Raw genomic sequence first — 26623 nt, forward strand, 5'->3', positions numbered from 1 at the left:
GGAGTAGTAGTAGTTGCTGCCCACTCTGTGGGTCGGCTCCCCTCTTGTGGGGGTTTTGTAGTAGGAGATTTCTATTGGTAAGTGGTTCGTGGTAGTGGTCTCACTCGCCCTAGTGTTCATACCGACACCCTCTTGGAGGGTGAGCGAGTCAGTAGTACTGACCTTTTCTTTATTTTATTTATTCTCTGGTATGTGTTAGTGCATTTACCTTAGAAATAATGGATTAAAGGATATTTCGCGCAGCGACACGAACTGAGCCCAGAAATGCATTTTTTCTGAATTTTGTCTTTCAACATTGTCTCTATAAATTGTCTGTATAATGGTGTATAATAATGTACTATATTTTACTCAATTTGTGAAGGTGGTACTGCATGTTTTTGAAAATGTTCCCAATGAAGTTCCTTAAGTGTGCTACTTTCATGATTTTTAATCTAAGAATTCACTATGGTCAAAATAACTATCATCTTATTCATATAAATTGTTTTTTCAAGTGCAGAAAACTTTTTAATTTATCTCATATATAAAACATGAAAGGCATTTATGGAATCAACTGGGAACATTTTCAAAACCGTGCAGTACCACCTTCACAGACTTCCCTCAATATATTACATTTTCCTATCTTCAGATACATAGTGCTTTGGGATCTGGGTAGCTACATCATGGTTGAATGATTAGATAGCCTCTACATCTGTATTACAGTATTAGATTGATAAAATACAGTCCATTTGCCATACTCTCTGGCTGTTCAACTACTCAAAAATACCACTTGATAAATAGGCTGGACACTTAGTCCTAAATCTTTTGTCTTGAAGTGCTCCACTGGATCTGCTGGATCTCCACAAGAGCTGGGTCTCTTCAACAGCTCAACTTCCGGCCTCATTAAAATTTAGGTTTAATATCGTTGTTGAGTTTGCTATGTAAATATCAAGAAATATCAAGTTTGTATACAGTGACATAAAAACTGTTTTCATACAAACCACCAATCATATAATGAAGTGTCTGCCTCCATTTCACGTAATCTTGCTGTAACAGACCTACCTAACCAACCAATATTCACAAGCATGCATGGGCAGTCATGTTGACAAATTCAATTTTTTGGTCTTGGGTACTTTTTCATGGAGTAAGCTTTCATTACCTAAAATGCATTTTCCATACAAACACATCAGTCATATCTAGCCCTAACTGTAGTTGCTATGGACCCAGACATGCCATCCGGGGACATCACAACTGCAATTTGTGCTGAATTTGACTGATGTGTGTGTAAAAAAAAGTTAATCTTATTCATGAAAACTTATTTTACAGAATTTAGGCACCTGTAACATATACGTATGTTGACTGACCTTAGCAAAAGTTTGCTCTCTACTAAACAATCTTGTTTATTATTAGTCAGGGTCAGTAGGGTTAGTTAAGGGAGGCAAGTTGCTTCTGAAATAAAAACCTCTGCACTATCTGATATCCAAAGGATTCATCAGAATTTTTATAAAGCAAAACATTAAAATTATTGGCTTCCTTTGGACTGAATAACATAATTATGACCCGGTACGTGTTTTCTAGTTTCCTTTTAATGAAAAATACACATTACATATTAGCAAATGTATTTCTTTAGCTTGCACGTTATAATTAAAATTCACATAAGTTTAGTACATCTTTCTCTCTTACGTGACCATTACTAGATACTAAGAACTAATCTAAGGTTAAAAGTATTCCAGTTAAAAGGGGTAGAGTATGAACTTACCAATAACTTTAAGACACTGAGGAAGGGCCAAAGGTGAACGTAACTGAGCGAGTAACTGATTTAACATCAATCGTGTTCCAGATTGAACTTCTGTCACTATGCCCTGAAAAATCCAATAAGAGACACCACAATTCAAACTATAAAATAATTTTACACCATAGATATATAGACCTGGTCAATGTCAGTTTTATAATGCACTAGCAATAATAAATAAATTTCCTTATCAGTACATCAAAAAGAAAGATTTTCAGAAACAAAAATACAAAAAACAAAACAAGCTTACATTAATGATATGGATATCAGTGTGCTTCCTTTCCAACCTTCGCACATATGCTAAAATTTCTAGAGCTTCATCATAGTATCCATTTCTAACACAAGTGTCCATCAACTGAGGCAGTTCAAGAACCTGTAACAAAAGAAACATAGCTCTATCATATTAAAATTTATCATATGTTCCCCTTGGGTATTGCGGGAGGGTTCAAGCTTCATTTGTGAGAAAACTCTCCATTATGGATCATTACTAACTGGCTTAGAGATAACTGCCTTTTATTGCTAGCTGTATTTCTCTTTCATAATAGAATAGTACTGGTTTTAGCAACTGCAAATTATCCCAGAGGGCAATAACTTTAAACCCTTATAAAATCAGTACCTAGCAACCTACTGAAGTGGACATTTTTTTTAGTATTTCTGTGAGGGAAGCTGAGTACTCAGACAGTGTAAAACCATGACTGTATCTGGTACTTTTCACCTGACACAATGAAAGTCTTTACTATAGACGTAGTGTACCTAATGTAGATAAACTAGATGTGGTCATGGTCATTTATGGTTCATGTTGCCCAAAATGATTAAAAACATTTCTGTAGGCAATTTGTGCCAAATATGGTCACACTTTGGATGGGCAGATATGGTGCATGTGTGAGTATATATAGACAGCGGTCCCCCCGTATTCGGGGGGAATGCATTCCAGACCCTTCCGTGAATAGTTAGAACCGCAAATAGTTGGAACCCTTATAAAAATGCTTAAAACCTCCTATTTTGTTAGTTAAAACTCAAGAAAAACCCACTAAAAATTATTATACCTGGTTTTTTTAATAGTTTTATCACAAAAAGTGCATTTTATGATGAACTGATTAAAAAAACAGGAATTTGTGGATATTTCTCATAGAAAAATACTGCGCATAGGTGAATTTTCTTCAAATAATGCAGGGAAATGTTCCCGAGAGAAATCCATGAATGCATGAGTCTGCGAATCCGGAGAACACAAAAACGGAGGGTCCACTGTACATAATATATATATGTATATATATATATAATATATATATATATATATATATATATATATATATATATATATATATATATATATATATATATATATATATATTATAATATACACACACACATATACATACAGTAGTGCCTCAGGATACGAAATTAATCAGTTCCGAAGCGGCCTTCGTAACCTGATTTTTTTTGTGTATCTCGAACCACGTTTTACATGTAATTGCCTAATTCGTTCCAAGCCCTACAAAAGGGCGATTTTGACGGAAGGAAAAATCTATTTCTGGGTGATTGGCTCGTGTCGCCCTATGAAAGGATCCTTAATATCATTCTTTCTAGGTAAAAATTAATCTAAATTACCAGAGAAAAACAAAATTAAGAAAATGTCAGTAAAACTGACTCGCTCACTCTTAAAAAGAAGTGTCGGTATGGTAATAGGGGCGAGTGGGAATCACTACCACGAGACATTCACCAATTAGAACTTCCAATAATCAGAATCCCCTTAAGAGAGAGCTGATACCAACGGGCGATGCAGCCGCTACTACTACTACTAGAGGACGCCACGGACAGCAGCGCCCCTAGCGGACATCCTTAATCTAAAAACATCTTGTCCTGCATGGGGGGGAAAAACAATATAGGGTGGGTTTCATAGGGCGACACGAGCCAATCACCCAGAAATAGATTTTTTCCTCGTCAAAACCCTTTTATGGGCTCAGCTCGTGTCGGCCTATGAAAGAGTACCAGAGGAACAGACAAGATGGAAAAAAGGGAACAAATGAAAAAGGCAGTTGTAAAATGATGGATATAATATAAGTAAATCAATTACAGCATACAACTAAGTACTTAAACTAACTTATACTAAAAAGTAAATTAACAGAACGTTAGTAATTAAAGTACTTAAAAACAGTAATCACAGTTAAAATTACAATTGATGTAGTGTAATATAAACAAAAGGAATTTACTTGAAAATATTTACAAAATATACAAACACATTGTGTCCTACCCTAGCATAAAAATAAGGGTAGGTACACTGAAGTACACCATCAGTACAAGTGTGGATGTCCCTAGCAAAAAAATAAGGGACAATCCACTATATGATTCAGCGGCTAAGGCTAGGATATCCAAGTAGCATGGCGATAGGGTGAGGCATGTTGGATGATGTAGGTAGAAAGGAGACCTGGATCTATACTACGACTAACTACATACAGTATCAAGGGAAAAGGAAAAGGAAACAACTGGTTTCCCGCCCGCTGCTACTGCTGAAAATTTTGAAAGATTCCAAGGACTTAAGATAATGACGTTTAAAGACTGTCGGGGATTCCATCCAGTATACTTTTTAAGATCCTCAAAGTTCATATGCTGAAAGTAATTAATTGAGGTGGCTACTCCCCTGATCATGTGCTTTTGGGAATGAATCAGGATTTGCTTGTTTAATGAAGTAAAGGATTTGTTGCCTAATACCTTTTACTGACAAAGTACCACCTTTTTCTTCATGAAGAGAGCACCTGAGGATCTTGATGAAGTACGAGATAGAAAGGCTCTAAGAGTTGATACTGGGCAGAGAGAAGGATCCTGGGGAAGTGGGATAACTTTCCAAGGGGCCCACCTTGCAAGAGGATCCTCATTTTTGGCTAAAAAGCTACGATCCGGAGCAAGTAGAACTTCTCCTGATGGGAGGAATTCCACATGACCCGCATCCCTGGATAGAGCCGACAGTTCTGAAATTCTAGCTCCTGAAGCTAGACTTAATAAGAATAATGTCTTCCTCAGGAGCATATGAATGTACAAGACGAGTTGTCAGTACCTGAAGCTAGTTTGAGGACATCATTTAAGAACCATGAAACTGTAGTAGGCCTTTGGGAAGGTCTAAGTCTAGCACAGGCTTTAGGGATAGACGTGAAATAAGATTCCGTCAGATCTATCTGAAAACCTACTTGAAAGATCTTCTTCAAAGCTGATTTATGAGTGGTAATAGTGCTAGCTGCTAAACCTTTTTCAAACAAGGATCTGAAGAAGGATATAGCTAGATTAACTGTCATGGTTGTAGTGTTCGATTCTTTCAAGAAAGATGCTAATTTTTTAACAGCTGAGTCATATTGTCTAATGGTTGACTCTCTCTTATCTGATTCTAGAAAGAGAATATTCTGTGGATCAATATTAGCATCTTTATTAGCCGCAAACTTCATGAAGTCCATAAAGTTAGGGTCTGGAGAATTCCTGAGGAAGCGAACACAGTCCTCATTTGTACTGATTGTGATAGCTTGGGATTGGGGATCCGTTGAGGTCGGAGGCCCAATTCCAGAAGAAGAGGATACCAGTTGCTCTTGGGCCAGTCCGGTGCAATCAGAGCTACTATCCCTTTGAAAGACCTTAGTTTGCTTAGGACTTTCAAGAGAAGATTCACTGGAGGAAAAACATAAATTCTTCTCCACTGATTCCAGTCCAACGACAGGGCGTCCGTGGCATAAGCCAGAGGGTCCAGGTTGGGGGCCACATAGCAAGGGAGCTTGTGGTTCGCTTGTGAGGCGAAGAGATCCACTTGGAGACCTGGGACTCTCAGGCTTATCCACTGGAATGACCCGTCGTCTAGAGACCATTCTGATTCCAGAGGAACTGCCCGGGACAGGGCGTCTGCTATCACATTTCTTACCCCTGCCAGGTGAGTGGCAGACAGATGCCATTTGTGTTTGTTTGCTAGGGCAAAAATGGCTATCATGACATGATTCACGTGCTTGGATTTGGACCCTTCCTCTGTTGATGCAATGAACTACCACTGCACTGTCCAAAAACTAGCCTTAGATGAGACTTCTTTTTTCCCCCCCCCGGGGAAGCAGTCTCTTTCAAGGTAAGAAATACTGCCATTGCTTCCAGAACGTTTTATGTGAAGCTGGCGAAATTGAACTGACCAAGTCCCCTGAGTCTGTTTGAACTGAGAGTATCCCCCCCACCCGGACAGGGAGGCGTCCTGTGGTGAATGGTCAACACTGGAAGGGGATATTGAAGGGGTACCTTCTGGCTAAGTTCTTTACTTTTGACCAAGGACGGAGATGATTGCGGAGGATCTGTGGGATTACTGACAACTTGTCTCGAAATTGGTGTTTGCTCTTGATCGCCAAATTCGATTTAAATCTTTCAGTCTTGCTTTCAGGAGGATATCTGTTACCGAAGCAAACTGAAGGGACCCTAGGATTTCTCTCCTGGTTTCTCCTTGATGTTTGTTTGCATTTGAGAAATTGCCTGACAGATTTTGCTATTTCCTTCCGTTTTGGCCACTGGAATTGACAGATTGTGGGAAGACAAATCCCATTGGATTCCCAGCCACTGAAAACGAGACTCCGGGGTAAGTCTGGATTTCGTTTTGTTTATCTGGAACCCCAGATGTTCCAGAAAGTGAACTACCTTTTTGGTGGCTTCGAGACATTCCTCGACGGTTGGTGCCCAGATCAACCAATCGTCGAGGTATGCTGCTACCATGATTCCCTGAGTTCTCAATTGCTGTACAACCACTTCTGCTATTTTCGTGAATACCCTGGGGGCTCACATTCAGACCGAAGGGCATCACTTTGAATGAGAATGTCTGATTTCCTAGCCTGAATCCTAGGAATGGGCGGAAGTGCCTGGCTATAGGGATATGATAGTATGCGTCTGTAAGATCGATGGAGCATGTGACGGCTCCACGCGGAAGTAAGGTCCTTACTTGCGAGAGGGTAAGCATCTTGAACTTGTCGCAACGAATGAAAGAGTTTAGCTTTGACAAGTCTAAGATTACCCTTCTTTTTGTTGAGCCTTTCTTTGGCACGCTGAATAAGCGACCTTGAAATTTTAGATGCTTGACTCTCGCAATAGCTCCTTTCTGAAGGAGTTCTTCCGCGTAATCTGTCATTCCTCTGATGGTATCTGGTGGAATGATTTGATTGGAGGCGGATCTTTGATCCAACTCCAACCCAAACCTTTGGACACTATGCTCTGTGCCCAATTGCTGAACCCCCACCTGTGGCGGAAGAGGAACAGCCTCCCTCCTACCTGGGGAGCCTCATTGTTGATGGGCGGGTTGCCCACCACGCCCTCCTCTGAACTGCCTGCTCCTTGTCGCCCTTCCTGCGCCACGCTGGCGAAAGTAACCTCTCGCCCTACCTCTCGGTTGTTTGTAGCCTTGAGCCTCATATGAAGGGTTGAAGGCCGGCGAGATTGCGTAGGAGGTCGACGGCTGTGGTTGAGGAGACAAAACAGGAGGATGGGCTGGTTCTGTTTCGAACTAGCAGGTTGTCCTTGTTGGGTAACTGGGACGGCCTGCACAAATTGCTGCTGTTGCTGTGTTTCTGATACGGCTTGAACCCCTTACCAGCCTTCTTTGGTTTCTTACCAGCAGTGGGGACGGATTCTTGTTTCCTCTTTGAAGAAATACCCCACCTAGCTCTAAGGCTCTGGTTGAGCCTAGCAGCCTCGTGGTGCACTTCGTTAACAGCGGACTCTGGGAAGAGATCCGCTCCCCACATGCTAGAAGCCAAGAGTCTATTCGGCTCGTGCCTAATAGTACACTCCTGCAGAACGTGCTTTCGGCAATTCCTCCTAGCTTGGAAGAAGTCGAAAGCATCCTGTTAGGACCGTCTGAAACTGAGATTTGCCAAAATCTTGAACAGCGGTTCTGTGGCATAAGAGAGAGCAGCCATTTCCGTTATTATAAGGGAATTGAGGGACCTGCCAAACCTGGTTCGCGCGTCAAACTCTGCCTGAATTAGGGAATCCGGCAGCCTTGGCAGCTTCTCGCCGAACTGGTCCATGGCGCAGTCCGGTTTGAGCTTACAAGCGTGAACGTAGCTGGCAAGTTCTCTCACCAAATTCTCCGAAACGGCGGGAAGAGCGGAGAAGTAGACTCCGCCTCCCTCAACTGTGGGATGGGCTCATCCTTGAGGACTGCCTGAAGGGTCTTCTCTACTATTTTCGTGGCGAACGGAAGAGAAGCCTCCTCTTCCGTCGCGAAAATAGTAAAGGGACTCTTATAGGCCTGGAGTTTAGTGTTCGAGCACACTCCCCAGTTCCTCAAGGCAGTGAACCCATTCCCGCTGGGCATGATCCCTACTGTACAAAACAGACTCTCTAGAGATCTTGTCTTCCCTAGTCAGAGCCGTTACAGTCAGCCTAGCATAACCGATGAAAGGCTGCGTCAGGACCCGGAGGGTAAAACTCGAAGTCCTCAATCCTCCGAGTTCCACACTCCGGGATAGAGATCATCCCATCCTTAAAAGGAGCGTAGGCAGCTACTCTCCATGGGTTCTCCATGGAGAAAGCTGGCAGAGAGTCGTATGGCGGGAGTTGGAGAACGCCAGTGCTTGGCACTGGGGAGACTGGAAGAGGAACCTGAGATAGACCGGCTACCCGGTCCTCATTCTCTCTAACCCTGTTAGAGAGATCCTGTATAGACTGGCCTGATTGAGACAGAGTGCTCGACAATTGTGCGAACATCTGCTCGAATCTCGTCCCCAGGGCGGAGACTTGCGAGCCAACCAGCTCGCCCACCTGTTGCATCACCACTGCTGAGAAAGCAGAGGGATCAAAGGTGCTAGGCCCTGCTCCTCCTACCGGCGTTGCCGGGGGTGGAAGCGGTGGAGGCGGGAGAAGGCACTGGCTCAGCGGGAGCGCGGGCCTTCTCCTTAGAAGCCTTGCTTCTAGAGCTCTTCGAGTGAGAAGAACTCGGCTTAGCTTTCACCGCGTCGGCGTAGGAAGTCGACGACTTCCTAGCCGAAGAAGACGAAGACGACTTCCTAGAAGTTGTCTTAGCCAGAGTCTTCGGTTCTCTCTGTCCCTTCACCTTTGGGGGTACAGAGAGAGCGGGAGAGCGGGTAGGGATCTCAGATCCCACAAAGCCTTGGAAAGAAGCGCTCGAAGAAGGGACAGGAGAAGATCCAGGAGCACCCAAGGAAAGACCTTGGGCGCCCGACACACCTACCTCAACCAACAAATCCTCTACCCCTACGCCATGGGCTCGATGTTTAGGTCCAGGGCAGCGACGTCCGGGACCGACTCCTGGGAAGCTACGACCCCAAAGGTTTGCTGGAGATCTTGCTGGATGGAGGCTATCAGAGGGGCTGCGGACAAGGGGTCAACATATCCAGTTGACTTGCCCGCAGGGAAGATCTGGACGGCCAGCTTCTTATCCAGAATGTATGGCTGGCCTTTGGCGGCGTTCTTCCCGAAGCCCGCCCACCACGCTTTCAGGGTGGCGAGGGCGACTTCCCTCACACCGGTAGCCTGAAAGAAAGGGCGAGATGAGCTTGCTAGTGGCGGAACGGGGTTAACAAAACTTATGACTAAGAGTTGTTAGTAAAATGATAAGGAAGCCTATAATGGACTTACACCATCTCACCAGGCTGACCAATAGGTCGTAGCAGATGGCGCAGGCTTTGGGTGCCAGACGATCATCTCGTTGTATGACGTGGGCACAGGGGGCGTGAGACCTGCACTCATCGTGGCCGCAGGGGTCGTACAACGTCGCGTTGCACGCTGGGACCTGACAGTTGGTAGCCTGTAAGTGGAAAGATACATGAGTATCAGAAAAACACTTACAGTCTAACAGATGCTCCGCTGGTGCCGGAGCGATAAAGTTAGATTAAACCAGAGCCCCCCCATAATACGTGGTGGTAACCAGGTTGGTTGGGTGCCCTAGGCTATAGCTCCGCTGATGGCGGGGACACAAAAGGAAACCAACTAGGAGTGGTGGTAAATGGAAACCACGACGGAAACTGGCGGGGTGATTGGTAGATAAATAAAAACTAAAATTCAAACAATTCATTGTAAAATTAGGGTATATCCTTAAAATAACAATAATAAAACAAACCTTTCTCCCCTCGTACTAGAGAGTGCACGGTAAGAAGCAAGCTCCCTTCCGGTAGCCGGGGGAGAGATAGGATATAGTAGGCAAGCAACCGACCACTAGTAGTCCCCACCCCGCCCGCTGGCGGAGCCAGTAATCTATAACCAAAGGTGCCCCGGCTGCGACGGAAGGCTCCTTTCGTTATAGCGAGGAAGGTGGCTGAGCAACTGGGGAGGGGGGGGTAAGGTCTCGGCGTAACACGGCGGAGAGAGAGGGGGGGGGGGATGGCCTACTCCTCCCTGCCTCCTCACCGACTACCCGCTCGGAGACCCGGTACCTCATGAGTGGTCGCCCTATACCCCCCGCTGGGAGGAACCCCTGGCCACCTCAGAGAGTGAGAGAGAGAAGGCGACTGAGGTTGTCATGACAACCAAGGGGTCCCCCAGCCCTCCCTATACCGAAGGGAAAGGGAGGGCAGGGCAGGGTAAGGTGCGATGGAACACGTGACCGCAAGTGGCCTAGGCCGCGAGCAACACAACGTGAGAGGGCCACGTGAACCAGCTGTACCAATACAAGGAACAAGCACCTAGGCTAGCTAACACCCTAAATATAATATAAAAATATACATCGAAAAGATGGAAAGACACTTTAGTAAAAGAGAAAGAAGCCCAGGAGGAGGCAGACTGTTCCAAGAAACAGAAGCCTACTCGGAGCCAGCGATAGCCGATGAAGAGCAAGAGCCGGGATGCTGGGCCGGAATAGTAATAATAGCCCTAAATACCAAACTAAGAGAGATGGTAGGAGGGCTAAACTAGCTAAAACTCGATGTAAAAAGCAATGAACGTAACATAGTAAGCCCATAAGTATAGAAGTCCCAGTATGGAGGACCGGGAACGGGGAATTCTTAACGAGGCAGCATGGCGCCACCACGAGACAACGGGAAACCGTATATGACCTATTAAGAGGAAAATACTGGTACCCGGAAGATAAAAATGTGGAAAACATTACTTATGAGTTACTTAACTTAGCCGTTGCAATAGCAGAGCGTTCCATGTTGGTGAACAAGATAAATCCCGGGATTAGCACAGCACAGAAAAAAAATGCGTCCTGACGCTAGCGCTAAAAATTAAGGATGTCCGCTAGGGGCGCTGCTGTCCGTGGCGTCCTCTAGTAGTAGTAGTAGCGGCTGCATCGCCCGTTGGTATCAGCTCTCTCTTAAGGGGATTCTGATTGGAAGTTCTAATTGGTGAATGTCTCGTGGTAGTGATTCCCACTCGCCCCTATTACCATACCGACACTTCTTTTTAAGAGTGAGCGAGTCAGTTTTACTGACATTTTCTTAATTTTGTTTTTCTCTGGTAATTTTAGATTAATTTTACCTAGAAAGAATGATATTAAGGATCCTTTCATAGGCCGACACGAGCTGAGCCCAGAAAAACACCACAGTAAATTTTATAATAAAGCTAAATTGACCAATAACAATGAAATACAACAATTTGGACTATGTACTCAATACCTAACATAACCTATACTATACTTGTAAATAAAGTGTATTAGTGTACATGGTACAAGAAATAGAGTATGTACATGTATGTACAAAAGCGAATCCCACAGGAAAATGACAGTCAGAAATCCAAGCGCTTTCGACTTTACTAAGACATTGTCAAGGAGCTAATGAAATACAATTGGAGAGAAAGGTCTCAGGTACACAACATGATCAAGAATACCAGATGGTTAATTGTCAAAAGGGTAAAAATTAAAAGAGATAATCCAGGATTATTGGATATCACACGGTCACAAACCTAAACAGATTTGATCCCAGCCGAAATTACAAAGTATCTTTACAGTCCAAAACATGCAAAAACTGAATATATTAATTTCATTGCTTATATTTATCTACAACTTTTTTCATTATGAAAGCATCAAGTTTAAATAAACCAAGACTTAAATTTAGAACATTTCTATTATTTGACTTGATGAAACAAGATTCAATGATATTCCTTTTAACTGTGTCATTACATGGGATTAAGGCTCTTGCTTTACTCCAGTTAATAGGATGGTCTAAATCTCTCATATGTACGAATAATGCATTCGATATTTGCCCAGTTCTCACAGAATATTGATGCGGCTTGAGACGTTGTGAAAGAGATTTACCGGTTTGTCCGTAATAGACCTTATCACACTTTTTGCAAGGAATTTCATATATGCAGCCTGGAAGATCTTTAGGAGAATTTTTTATTACTAAACTCTTGACATTAATATTACTGAAAACAACATTTATGTTAAGAAGCTTTAAAATTCTAGGAATATCTAAAAACCTTTCATCATAAGGTACTTTTAGAATGTTATGCTTACTAAAGTCAAGTTTGTCATTAGTTGAATAAAATGTTTTTCTAGCTCTTTTCCATGCCACATCTACAAAAGTCCTTGGGTATTTAAGTTTCAATGCAATATCATAAATAGTTTTAATTTCAGCGTCAATAAACTTCAGGCTACAGACACGAAAAGCCCTTAGGAACATCCCAGAAAAAACAGAGAATTTAACATTGATTTTTGAAAGACTGAAAAAGTGAAATTTCTATCATTTCTATGGACAGTTACATCAAGAAAATTCAAATTACAATTTTCTTCCTCTACAGTAAATTTTATAGAAGGAACTAAATTATTGAGATTATTAAGGAATTCCTGGAGTTTTCGTGAACTGGCCAAATACATAAGATATCATCCACACATCTAAACCAAATAACTTTTTGGGGCAAAATACTTGGTAAGAGTTTTGTCTAAAAAAATTCCATGTAAATATTGCTAAGGACAGGAGATAAGGGATTACCCATAGCCATGCCAAACTTTTGTACAAAAAATTCCCCATTAAAACAAAATTTACTATCTTTGATACATAACCTTATGAGACTAATGAGGTTTGCTACATTTAAGGGAATGTCATGACATTCTAAGTCATCCTCCAAATATTCAAGTAAGTCATCTACAAGCCCTTTTGTAAATAAAGAGACAACATCAAAACTAACCATATTAAAATCTAAATTAAGATTTAAACTATATTCAATTTGTTTATAAAATCAACATTGTTTCCTACCAAAGGAGTAAGAATTTTTACAAGCCATTTAGATAAATTATACGTAACTGAGCCCACTGGACTAATGATTGGTCTGATAGGGTTATTGATTTTATGTGTCTTGACTAAACCATACATATGAGGTAAGGAGGCGCATTGCGGTGTAAACTGTTTAACCCTTAAACGTCGAAGCGGTAAAAAAAAAAATGTCTCCCGTGTGCCGGAGACGTTTCAGAGTGAGCGCGGAAGCGGAAAAAATATTTTTTTCAAAAAATCACAGCGCGCTTAGTTTTTAAGATTAAGAGTTCATTTTTGGCTCCTTTTTTTGTCATTGCCTGAAGTTTAGTATGCAACCATCAGAAATGAAAATAATTATCATTATCATATATAAATAATGCGATATATGATAGCGCAAAAACGAAATTTCATATATAATTGTATCTAAATCGCGCTGTGCGCAAAACGGTTAAAGATAACAAGTTACTTTTTTTTTCGTTGTAATGTACACTAAATTGCGATCATTTTGGTATATAACACATTGTAAAACGATAAAAGCAACACAGAGAAAATATTATCACAAAATAATGCATGAATTCGTAACGCTCGGACGTAAACAAATATTTTTTTCAAAAATTCACCATAAATATAAATATTTTCCTAGAGACTTCCAATTTCTTTCAAAATGAAGACAAATGATTGAATATTACTATACTGTAAGAATATTAGCTTACAAATGCAGTTTTCGACCATATCTGACGAGTTAAAGTTGACCGAATGTCAAATTTTTTTTATATATATTTTTTTATATGCAATTATTTCGGAAATAAGAAAAGCTATAACTTTCAAATATTTTTCGTTTTATTCTACATGAAATTGCGCACATTTTCATATATAAAACTCTATGAAATGCCTAATATGAAACGGAGCAAATATTCCGAGAATGGGACTTACGCATTTCGGAGATTTGTGGCGGAGAATCCGCGCGTGGAGGGAAGGAAAGTTTTTTTAAAAATTCACCATAAATTTAAATATTGTGCTAGAGACTTCGAATTTGTTTCACGATGAAGATAAATGACTGAATATTACTAGACTGTAAGAGTTTTATCTTACAATTGCATTTTTCGACCATTTCGGTAGAGTCAAATTTGACCGAACGTGGTTTTTTTTTCTATTTATCGTGATTTATATGCAAATATTTCAAAAATGAGAAAAGCTACAACCTTCAACTATGAAAATATTTCAAAATTGATAAAAGCTACAACCATGGGTTGTTTTTAGTTGTATTGTGCATGAAATTGCGCAAATTTTCATATATAAAACTTTATGTAACGGCTAATTTAAAATGGTGCAAACATTACCACAATCGCATGTATGATTTTTTTCGGAAGAGTTACCGCGCGGACGTAAGGAAAAAGTTTTATGATAAATTCACCATAAATCGAAATATTGTGCTAGAGACTTCCAATTAGTTTCAAAATTAAGGTAAATGATTGAATATTACTAAAATATAAGAGTTTTAGCTTACAATTGCGTTTTTCGACCATTTCGGTAGAGTCAAAGTTGACCAAAGGTTGAAATTTTGGCACTTATCGTTATTTATATGAAAATATCTCAAAACTGATAAAAGCTACAATCATGAGTATTTTTTTGTTGTATTTTACATAAAAATGCGCACATTTTCATATATAATACTCCATGTAACGGCTAATTTAAAATGGTAAAAAAATTATGTCAAAGTGACGAAATAATTTCCGAGATGTGTCACAGATACTTTTTAGTGCGGCAAGAAAGAAATTCGCGCTTGCGCGCCTGCGTAACGATTGTAAACAAAACAACACCTTGATCCGTGAACTCCCAGCATCCCCCAAGGCGCGTGATTCAAGAGTTTTCGGCTGGTAGGCCTAAAAGTATTTTTCCGCGAATTTTTAAAAAAACTTTTGTATGTCGACGTAAAATACGTCCAGTCGGCACCCGAGAGACAAAAAATGTCGACGTAAAATACGTCCAGTCGGCGTTTAAGGGTTAATTAAATGGTCCAAGCCCTTCAAAATGGATTTAATTTGTTTATCAAAATGGGAGTTCACTGTCTGTGTAAGGTCAGACCTCAGTTTCGTATAAGTATCAGTATCATTTAGCAATGTCATTATTTTACTTACATAGTCACTTTTATTCATTATTACCACTGCATTAGATTTATCTGCTTTTGTCACTTTCACTGTTTCGTCTTCTTTAATTTTCTTAAAAGCCTGGAGAAATCTCACGGGTACATTAGGGGGAGAAGGTTTATTCATAGCACCATACACAATACAGTTACAAATACTGATATCATCAGGGCATAGGTTTTGATTAAATTTTTCCAAATAACAAAAGGATTTTGAAATGTCGACACAGACCAGGTTACCATTAAATACACCAAAGCTTACCTCATATCCCAAAGCCGCTGTCGTAGCACTATTCACTTAAATATTTGGAGGATGAATTAGAACGTCATGACATTCCCTTAAGTGTAGCAAACCTCATTAGTCTCATAAGGTTATGTATCAAAGATAGTAAATTTTGTTTTAATGGGGAATTTTTTGTACAAAAGTTTGGCATGGCTATGGGTAATCCCTTATCTCCTGTCCTTAGCAATATTTACATGGAATTTTTTTAGACAAAACTCTTACCAAGAATTTTGCCCCAAAAAGTTATTTGGTTTAGATATGTGGATGATATCTTCTGTATTTGGACGAAAATCTCCAGGAATTCCTTAATAATCTCAATAATTTAGTCCCTTCTATAAAATTTACTGTAGAGGAAGAAAGAAATTGTAATTTGAATTTTCTTGATGTAACTGTCCATAGAAATAATAGAAATTTCACTTTTCAGTCTTTTAAAAATCAACTAACATTGCCTGTTTTGTTCATTACTACTCCAATCACCATAAAAATATTAAATTCTCTGTTTTTTTCTGGGATGTTCCTAAGGGCTTTACGTGTCTGTAGCCCGAAGTTTATTGACGCTGAAATTAAAACTATTTATGATATTGCATTGAAACTTAAATACCCAAGGACTTTTGTAGATGTGGCATGGAAAAGAGCTAGAAAAACATTTTATTCAACTAATGACAAACTTGAATTTAGTAAGCATAACATTCTAAAACTACCCAATGATGAAAGGTTTCTATATATTCCTAGAATTTTAAAGCTTTTTAACATGAATGTTGTTTTCAGTAATATTAATGTCAAGAGTTTAGTAATAAAAAATTCTCCTAAAGATCTTCCAGGCTGCATATATGAAATTCCTTGCAAAAAGTGTGATAAAGTCTATTACGGACAGACCAGTAAATCACTTTCACGTCTCAAACAGCACCAATATTCTGTGAGAACTGGGCAAATATTGAATGCATTTTTCGTACATATGAGAGATTTAGACCATCCTATTAACTGGAGTCAACCAAGAGCCTTAATCCCATGTAATGACACAGTTAAAAGGAATATCATTGAATCTTGTTTCATCAAGTCAAATAATAGAAATGTTCTAAATTTAAGTCTTGGTTTATTTAAACTTGATGCTTTCATAATGAAAAAAAGTTGTAGATAAATATAAGCAATGAAATTAATATATTCAGTTTTTGCATGTTTTGGACTGTAAAGATACTTTGTAATTTCGGTTAGGGTCAAATCTGTTTAGGTTTGTGACCGTGTGATATCCGATAATCCTGGATTATCTCTTTTAATTTTTACCCTTTTGACAATTAACCATCTGGTATTCTTGATCATGTTGTGTACCTGAGACCTTTCTCTCCAATTGTATTTCATTAGCTCCTTGACAATGTCTTAGTAAAGACGAAAGCGCTTGGATTTCTGACTGTCATTTTCCTGTGGGATTCGCTTATTTAATTTATGAAGTCACGTGCTTCTACTGTGAATTTTAAACATGTACATACATATGAAGTAAAATGTGGAACTTTAACTTTCGAGTGAGGCGATCTCCGAAAGTGGCGACAGAGGAGGAGGAAAAATGGCAGAAAACATGAACACTTAACTTTATGAAACACACAAAAAAAATGGCAGAAAACACTAACACTAAACTTTACGAAACACATTAACAAATGGCACAAAACATTAACACTTAACTTTACGAAAAAAGTAAAATTAAATTTCTTTTTTTTGTCTTTTTTTATTTTTACATTTTTCTTATACTTTTTTTATAGTTTACATTTTTTTTTTTTTTTTTTTTTGTTTTTTTTTTTTTTTTTTACAAAATTTCAATTTCTTCACCACTTTCAACTTTCTGTTTTTTCGTATATCTTGGATCTTCCTGTTTGCTTACTACTAAAGGGATTTTGACGAAGGAAAAATCTATTTCTGGGCAAGGACCTGTGTCGCCCAGTGAAATGTCCCTTTAGCACACATTTCTAAGGTATAAATATTGCTATAATACCAGAGAAAAAAGCTAATATGGAAATGCCAGAGTAGTCTGGCTCGCTCACCTTATTTAAGGTGTCGGTATGGTTTCTGGGGCGAGTGAAACCACTACCAAAGGTCCTTTGCCATTTAGATTCATCCTTCTTCAATATCCCTCATCTACAGAGGAGCCGATCTAAGGCGCACTACTCGCTACCGTTAATGCTAGCGCCTCTGACGTCATTCCTGCAGATAGCACCCAAGCTTGGGCCAAGACAAAGGGGGGGGGGGGGGGGGGGGGGGGGAGGAAAGGGCGGGATTTCACTGGGCGACACAGGTCCTTGCCCAGAAATAGATTTGTCCTTCGTCAAAATCCCTTTTCTGGGCTCAGCCTGTGTCGCTCCGTGAAATAGTACCAGAGAAATGGCCATACAAGCTTGGAAAGAGGAAGCACACAAGTAAAAGGATAGGATAATCAAAATCAATTACGGTTAATTGCTATAATCTAGATATAAGGTTACAGAACAAGTAACAACCGAGCAATTCGAACCTTAACGCCAATCCAATATACAAAATATAACAGTTACTTAAAAGTACATAGTAAGACTAAATGCAAACTGGGACTAGTCCCAGATACAAAACATATGGAAATTATCACAAGTATATACAAAATGTGGCATCCAAGGTACAGTACAACTACATTGACGACAGCTGCGGCAAGAATGCTAGCGAGGCAGGTAGGAAAGAGAGATATAAGGAGAGATATAGAGTAAACTACTTATTACTAAATTAAGCAGTGTCAGGGGAAACTGTGTTTCCGGCTGCCACTGCTGGAAATTTAAGGGCTTCTAAGGACTTAAGATAATGGCGTTTGAATACTGTCGGAGATTTCCAGCCTTTGTACTTCTTCAGATCATCAAAATTCATGTGTTGAAAATAATCAATAGAGGTAGCTACTGCCCTAACATATCATGTACCCGTGGGAAGAACTGCGGGTTGGCCTGTTTTATAAAGTATAAAATCTGTTGTCTAATTCCTGTTAAGGAAATGGTGCCTCCCTTTTCTCTAATGAACAGAGGGCCTGAAGATATCAGGGCAGTTCTACTTAGATATGCCTTTAGTGAAGTAACTGGACATAAGGACGGGTCCTGTGGAAGTGGGACAATTTTCCATGGGGCCCATCTATCCAGTGGGCCCTCATTCTTAGCTAGAAATTGGCGATCTGGAGAAAGTAACACTTCTCCTGAAAGGAAAAACTCTATATGATCTGATTCTCTAGATAGAGCCGACAGCTCGGAAATTCTGGCTCCTGAGGCCAGACTTATTAGGAATAATGTTTTCCTTAAGAGAATTATATAGTCACATGAGTCATTATTAGTGTCCGAGGCCAAATTAAAGACATCATTTAAGAACTATGACACAGACTTGGGCCTCTCGGATGGTCTGAGTCTAGCGCAAGCCTTGGGGATAGATGAAAAATATGAATCTGTTAGATCTATTTTGAATCCAAACTGGAAGATCTTCTTAAGAGCAGACTTAGTAGTGGTAATAGTACTAGCTGCTAAACCTTCCTCAAATAGTGTCCTGAAAAAGGATATGGCCAGATTCGTGGTCATGGTTTGTGCATTAGAGTCCCTCAAGAATACAGCTAGTTTTTTAACTGCTGAATCATATTGACGCAAGGTCGATTCTCGTTTATCATATTCTAAGAACAAGATATTCTGGGGATCGATATTAGCATCCCTTTGTGCTGCAAACTTCATGAAGTCCATAAAGTTAGGGCTTTCTGAATTCCTGAGGAAGCGAAAACAGTCCGCGTTTGCACTAGTTGTGATAGTTTTGGATTGGGAATCCGTTGAGGTCGAAGTCCCAATTCCAGTAAAAGTGGGAACCAATTGATCTTGGGCCAATTGGGGGCTATTAGAGCAATGTGACCTTTGAACATCCTGAATTTGTTCAGGACTTTCAAAAGAAGATTCACTGGAGGAAAGAGGTAAATCTCCTTCCACACATTCCAATCTATAGCCATAGCGTCCGTGGCATAAGCCAGAGGGTCCAGGTTGGGGGCCACATAACAAGGGAGTTTGTGGTTCGACTTGGTGGCGAAGAGATCTACCTGAAGCCCCGGTACTAGTTGACAGACCCAACGGAATGACTCCTTGTCCAGGGACCACTCCGACTCCAGCGGAACTGAACGTGATAGCGCATACGCTACCACGTTTCTTACCCCCGCTAGATGAGAGGCTGACAGGTGCCATTTGTTCCTATCTATTAGTGAAAATATGGCTATCATGACATGGTTCACGTGGCTTGACTTGGAGCCTCCCCTGTTGATGCAGTGTACTACCACTGCACTGTCCAGCACCAGCTTGATATGAGATTTTTTGGCTGGATGAAGCTTTTTCAGGGTGAGGAACACTGCCATAGCTTCCAGTACATTGATATGAAGCTGGCGGAATGGTAGGGACCAGGTTCCCTGTACCTTTTTGTACTGTGAGTAACTGCCCCATCCGCTTAGTGATGCATTTGTGTGGATCACTAAGGCTGGCAGAGGGAATTGCAGCGGATTTGTCTTCGACAAATTCTTGATCTCTGTCCACGGGCGGAATCTCTTCCATAAGATTGCCGGGATAGGTGCTAGTTTGTCCCGGGATCTCTTGTTTGCTCTTGAACACCAAATCCGGTTTATGTCCTTTAGTCTGGCTTTCAGAAGAACGTCTGTTACTGAAGCAAATTGGAGAGAACCTAAGATTCTTTCTTGGTTCCTCCGGGACGTCTGTTTGCACTTGAGAAATTGTCTGGTTGCTCTGGCTATTTCTCTCCTTTTCAACAGCGGAATTGATAGGGTGTGGGAGTTCAAGTCCCATTGAATCCCTAGCCACTGGAAGCGTGACTCCAGTGTTAGCCGGGACTTGGTTCTGTTTATCTGGAAGCCTAGATGTTCCAGAAACCGGATTACTTTGACCGTTGCTTTGCGACATGCTTCGATGCTTGTGGCCCATATGAGCCAATCGTCCAGATAAGCTACTAGCATTATTCCTTGAGACCTTAGTTCTTGAACAACTGTCTCCGCCAATTTTGTAAATACCCTGGGGGCTATGTTGAGCCCGAATGGCATTACTTTGAAGGAGTAGGCCTGCTTTTCTAGTCTGAAGCCTAAGAACGGGCGGAAGTGCCTTGCTAATGGAACATGATAGTAGGCATCTGTAAGATCTATAGAGGTGGTGACGGCCCCACGGGGAAGTATGGTCCACACCTGCAAAACGGTCAGCATCCGGAACTTGTCACAATGAATGAATAAGTTCAGACGGGACAAGTCTAGAATTATTCTTCGCTTGTTTGAGTCTTTCTTTGGCACGCTGAACAAGCGACCTTGAAATTTTAGATGCTTGACTCTTGACACTACTCCTTTTTGAAGGAGTTCTTGAGAATACTCTACCAATTCCGCTGTTGGTTCTTGATAAAAGGTGTTGGATGGAGGGGGACCTTTGAGCCAACTCCATACTAGACCTTTGGACACAATGCTTTGGGCCCACTTGCTGAACCTCCAACGGTGACGAAAGAGGAACAGCCTCCCTCCTACCTGGGTATTCTCACTGGTTTGAGGAAGGGCATGCACCACGCCCTCCTCGGGAACCCTTGCCTCAGTTGGTGGCTCTTCTGCCGCCCCGTTAACGGAAGGCGCCTCTAGCTCTGCTATCCCTGCCAAACCTGTTGAAGGTTTGAAAGGACTGATTTCAAACGCCGAGTTGTAGGCAGGGGAGACAGTGTAGGAGGCTGAAGCCTGTGCCTGTTGCGGCGATTGTGTCAACAGCACAAACTGCTGTTGTGGCTGCGTCTTAGAGGTAGAAGGTTGCGGTACCTGAGATACCGGAACCGCCTGTACCAGAGTCTGTTGTTGAGGGGCCTGGAAGGGCTGGAACTTCCTAGGCTTCTTCTTTGACTTGGGATTCGATCTGGCGGACTCCGGTTTCCGTTTGGAGACAAGTCCCCAGCGAACCCTTAGACTCTGGTTGAACCTGACCGCCTTGCAGTGAACTTCGTTCACTACCGAGGCCGGGAAGAGGTCAGAGCCCTATATGGATGAGGCTAGAAGCTTGTTAGGCTTGTGGCGGATCGTGGCCTCCACCAGCACATCTTTCCTGCAATTTCATCTAGCTATGACGAAATCATACAAGTCACATTGCATAGAGTACAATAGTGACTTGGCGATGATCTTGAATAACGGCTCTTCTCCGTAGATTAGAGCCGATACTTCTGTCATAACTAGCAAGTTGAGGGACCTGCAAAGCCTCATCCTGGCATCATACTCAGTTTGAATGAGGTTCTCTAACAGCCTAGGTAATCTCTCGTTAAATAGCATGATGGCGCAGTCCGGCTTTAGCTTACCTACAGAAAAGGTGACCGGAAGATCTACCCAGTGATCATCAGTTACGGGGAGCAGGAGGGAAGTCGGTTCTGTCTCCCGGAGCTGGGGCATGGGCTTGTCCTTCATTGCTGCTTGCAAAGTCAATTCTGCCACCTTAGACATGAACGGGATGGGCATATCATTGTCCACGGTGAAGATTGTGAAGGGGCTCTTGAATGCTGTAACCCTGGTATTGGTGCACTGCCACTCCTCCAGGTTACGCAACCATGCCTGCTGGACCTGGTCCCGGGAAAGAATTACCGTTTCTTTTGGGACCTTGTTTTCCCTCCTCATAGCTGCCTCCATGAGGCGGACATAGCCTATGAAAGGGGTCTGTAAATCTTGCGGATAGAACTCGAAGTCATCAAACCTTCGAGTTCCGCAGCCCTCAATCGTAAGCATGCCGTCCACGAAAGGAGCATACGAAGCGACCCTCCAAGGGTTGTTCGGAGTAAAGGGAGGAAGGGTAGACGAGTCTGGCATTAGCAAGCTCTGAGCTGCCAGGCTGGACTGTGGAAGTCCTGTCAATGCATTCTCCCGGAGACCTGCAATAAGGTTCTCCTGGGTAACCAGTCTATACGAGATAGCCCGGATAGACTGCCCTGACTCCTCTAAGGAGGATGACAACTGAACAAACATCTCCTGGAACTTGGATTGCACCAAGTTCCTGACCATGCTGCCCATCTGCTGCATAATATTCGCCAAAATATTTGCAGATAAAGTGTCAGGGTCAAAGGGGGAAGGTTCTACCTTCTCCTTAGGAGTCCTGGGTCTGGCTCCTTTTGAGGTGGACGCCTCAGGGTCAGAGGAGGAGGGCTGAGCCCTCTCCTTAGAAGACTTGGTCCTCGACCCTTTAGAATAAGAAGCCAGTTTAGCCTTGTCAGCTCTGGGATGGTGAGCTGGAGACTTATGGGCAAGGCTGGTACCTGACTTCTTAGACAGGGACTTCTGCAGCGCTTTAAAGTCTCGTTTGCCTTTGACTTTAGGGATCGCCAAGGTGGACTTCGGCCTGACCGACTGAAGTCCCCCGGTGAATCCCTGGAAAGAGGTTGAAGTCAAAGGGGAAGAAGCTCTAGATGGACTCAAGGAAAGCCCTTGAGCCCCTACAGTACCTGCCTCACAAACATTCTTACCTGTGCCCATGCCTTCAACAGCCATGGGCTCGAGGTCTAGATCCAGGGCAGCTACTTCCTGCACGACCTCCTGCGCAGCAGCCTCCTCCGGGGGCTGAGAGACTTCCTCTTGGATGGAAGCGATCAGGGGAGCTGCCACTTCGGGGTCCACGTACGACGTGCCCTTCCCGCCGGGGAAGATGAGAGTGGCCATCTCCTTGGAGAGGATGTAAGGTTGGCCCTTGGTGACATTACGGCCAAACCCACCAACCCAGGCCTTTAGGGTGGCTAGAGCAGTCTCCCGGACCGCTTGGGCGCCCTGAAAGAGAGGGTTAGCGTTAACACTTAAGGCTACTTAGGTTAAACTGCAACTTAACTTAACGGACATATCAAAATGATATAGCTGTCATTGGTACTCATTGTATTACTGTGCAGACTCCAAAACGCCACCTACCTCAGAGGAGACTTGGTCTACGAACTCGTAGCATATGAGGCAACTCTCATGGTTCCATACCAGGGACTCGTTGAGGCGGATCGCGCAGGTGGAGTGGGTCCGGCAGACCTCGTGCCCACAGGGGTCTTGAAGTACAGTATTGCAGCCAGACTCCATACAATGGGTGACCTGCAAGTGAAATGATACATGAGTATCACCACTAACCTTCCGGACTAGGTCCGAGGTTGTGATATGTCATGACGCCGGAGTGCTCCAGTGTTAATAAGTAACAAGGTCCAGTCTCTACCTGCTCTTTGGCCGTGTATTGTGGTGAGGTATCCGACAGGATTGGTAGAACCGCTTGAAACAGTGTGTTTCCGGCGATGCCGGAGAACAATGTAATCACTGAATCAGGATAACCACCTATTCCATACGCCGGAGCAAGGAGTAGTCCGAACAAACACCGGGTGAGGAGCAGGGGAAGACCAGGAAGAAAGTCAAACGGCGGAGTTTGACAACTCCACCGTAGAGGAACTTAAAACTAGAATAAGTTGGGAGATGATCCCTGGCGGGGTTGTGGGACTCCGCCAATAAACTTAAACTAAAGGTAATGGATGTCATTATATGTAAAAGAACATGCATGCAACAAGCGTACCCTTAAAAGGAGGCCGGAGCCTCAACAATAGTTCACCAACCCAAGGCGGACCTGGCTACGCTGGGGTCCTGAATCCGCCGAAGCGGGAAGGAGATGGTGACTAACGATAGGGAAACGCGACCCGAGAGCCGAGGAGAGCCGAGCTCCACCAAGCCTGGTGGCCAACCGAGGCTCGGCCGAGCAGGGTTCCCCCCTACTCTACTGGGGAGAGCGGCAGAGAAGCTGGCCCGCTCGTCGAGAGCCCTCCAGCCACCTCCCTGGTCCCCCTTGAGGGGGGGAGGGGAGGGCTGCTCGGATCGGCTGCCTGAGACAGCGTGAGCGAGCGTACCTCCCCCCAAGGTGGGGGAAGAGGGACTGGAAGGGTCGACGCGGGGTGGCTCATACGCGATCGCCTGGAACTCTCTCAGCCGGGTGAACATCCACGCGGTGAGAAAAGCCAGGCGATCGAAGGAGGCCTAAAGGCCAACCGAAGCTGTCTCAATGAACGTGTAGCATATAAAATAAACATCCTATCCTAACACGGGGGGAAAGGAAGATAAATTAGATGGTAGAGAAAGAGTAATGTCCTGGAGAAGCTGGGCAGAGCCAACCGAGAAGGATGGTCAAGCCTGGCAACTCCGAGCAGCTAGCCTATATGCCGTGACAAAAAAACGCGGTGCAGGTGGCCAGGGTGGCTCGAGGACAAAGGGAGAAGAACCAGGGTCCTTTGCTAAGGGCGCCTAACGAAGAGGAAACCTGACAACTAAAAGATACATGCATGCATGAAGATCTGAGCTGAAAGGTAACAACGTAGGCTACGAGCTGAGCGCGAGCTCAGGCAACATCCCCCGTGTGGATAAAATAACAAAAACGTCAACAAATGCATCACTGAAATCATAGGAAGGTACTGCTAAACAAAGAATCAAGCCCAAATGGTATTATAGGGGACCGAATGGGACACGAACAAGGTAACACGAGGGAGCGAGCCGAGTATGGCGGCGCGGGGACGGTGCCGCATGGGACGCCGTCTTATAAAAACCTAAATAATTCAGTTAAACATGCCAAGGGCAGCCCCTAAATAGTATCAACCATTAATAGCAGTACTTAACTTGGATGCAGCAACAGCTTGACGTTCTATGACGGTGGTGAAAGAATTCCACAAGAAAACACAACACAGAGAAGAAAAAAAACACGTGTGGTGTGGGTCGTGCTATCGAAAGAAATGACATCAGAGGCGCTAGCCGTAACGGTAGCGAGTAGTGGGCCTTAGATCGGCTCCTCTGTAGATGAGGGATATTGAAGAAGGATGAATCTAAATGGCAAAGGACCTTTGGTAGTGGTTTCACTCGCCCCAGAAACCATACCGACACCTTACATAAGGTGAGCGAGCCAGAATACTCTGGCATTTCCATATTAGCTTTTTTCTCTGGTACTATAGCAATATTTATACCTTAGAAATGTGTGCTAAAGGGACATTTCACGGAGCGACACAGGCTGAGCCCAGAAAAGGCCTCTTTAAAAAATAACTATCCAAGGAAGATTGCTTCTGCCTGCTTTTCACAATGTTCCTGAAAAGACTCAGGCAAACGTTATCGAACTGCACAAGCATACGACCTGTGTAAGCCTTTTTGGCTGTCTCTTTTCTACGAATGATTGCACTTTATGAAAAGCAGCTAGAGCATTCTTAATTTCTGCCGCTGTCATAGGGTCCTCCTCCTCCTCCTCCTCGCCGCTGCTAGAGAACTCTTCTTGAATGACGTTATGTTGCATGGCCTCCAACTCCTTCAGGTCATCCATCGTAAGCTCATCTTGGTGCTCCTCGAGAAGGTCATTGATGTCATCCTCGTCAACGACCAGCCCCATGGACTTGCCGAGTGCAATGATCTCGTCAAGATCTGGTTGCGAAACAGTTTCAGGATCGTCAACTGTTTCTGAATCTGCATCAGCTTCGCCCACGTTGAATCCCTTGAAGTCTCGGTAGATACGGCATCAGGCCAGAGTTTCCTCAACAAAGAATTCAAAGTTCGCCTCGAAACCTCCTACCAAGCCTGATCGATGAGTCGAATGCATATGACGATATCGAAATGCTCCTTCCAAAATTCACGCAAGGTGAGGTTTGTGGTATCGGTGATGTCAAAACATCTCTTTAAAGGATGTTTTGTGTACAGCTTCTTGAAGTTCGATATCACTTGCTGGTCCATGGGCTGGAGGAGAAGGATGGTGTTATGCGGAAGATAAAGAACCTTGATAAAAAATACTCCGCTAGGATATCTTCCTCGAGGCCAGGAGGGTGAGCAGGGGCATTGTCCAACTACAGCAGACATTTCAGAGGGAGGCGCTTCTCTTCCAAGAATTTCTTCTATGTCGGACGAAACACAGATTTACCCACTCGGTGAACAAAAGTCTTGTTACCCAGGCTTTCGCATTAGCCCTCCACGTCACCGGAAGCTTCTTCTTTAGCACTTTGTGGGCCTTGAAGGCTCAAGGAGTCTCCGAATGATGCACAAGTATGGGCTTGACTTTACAATCCCCACTGGCGTTGGAACAAAGTGCGAGCGTAAGCCTGTCTTTCATAGGCTTATGCCCGGGTAGCTTCTTCTCTTCCTCCGTGATGTACGTCCGACAAGGCATTTCTTTCTAAAAAAGGCCAGTCTCGTCACAGTCGAAGACTTGCTGAGAACTGTAGCCTTTGTTGATTGTCATCTCGTCAAACGTCTTAATAAAGGCTTTGGCTGCTTTCGTGTCCAA

At 42.9% G+C, this 26623-nt stretch overlaps 1 protein-coding gene across 1 annotated transcript in view; it reads right to left on the reverse strand.

The window, feature by feature from the left end:
* The window catches only part of LOC135219465 (conserved oligomeric Golgi complex subunit 8-like), a 473937-nt gene that overhangs the window by 247618 nt on the left and 199696 nt on the right, over positions 1-26623 (reverse strand). Inside the window, exons 5-6 of the mRNA XM_064256259.1 lie at positions 2019-2141; positions 1736-1838 (exon numbers count right to left, since the gene is read on the reverse strand). Of these exons, the coding sequence (XP_064112329.1) occupies positions 1736-1838; positions 2019-2141 (226 nt within the window). The remainder of the gene's footprint in view (positions 1-1735; positions 1839-2018; positions 2142-26623) is intronic.

Source organism: Macrobrachium nipponense, chromosome 1 (genome assembly GCF_015104395.2).
Source record: "Macrobrachium nipponense isolate FS-2020 chromosome 1, ASM1510439v2, whole genome shotgun sequence".
Taxonomy (NCBI): domain Eukaryota; kingdom Metazoa; phylum Arthropoda; class Malacostraca; order Decapoda; family Palaemonidae; genus Macrobrachium; species Macrobrachium nipponense.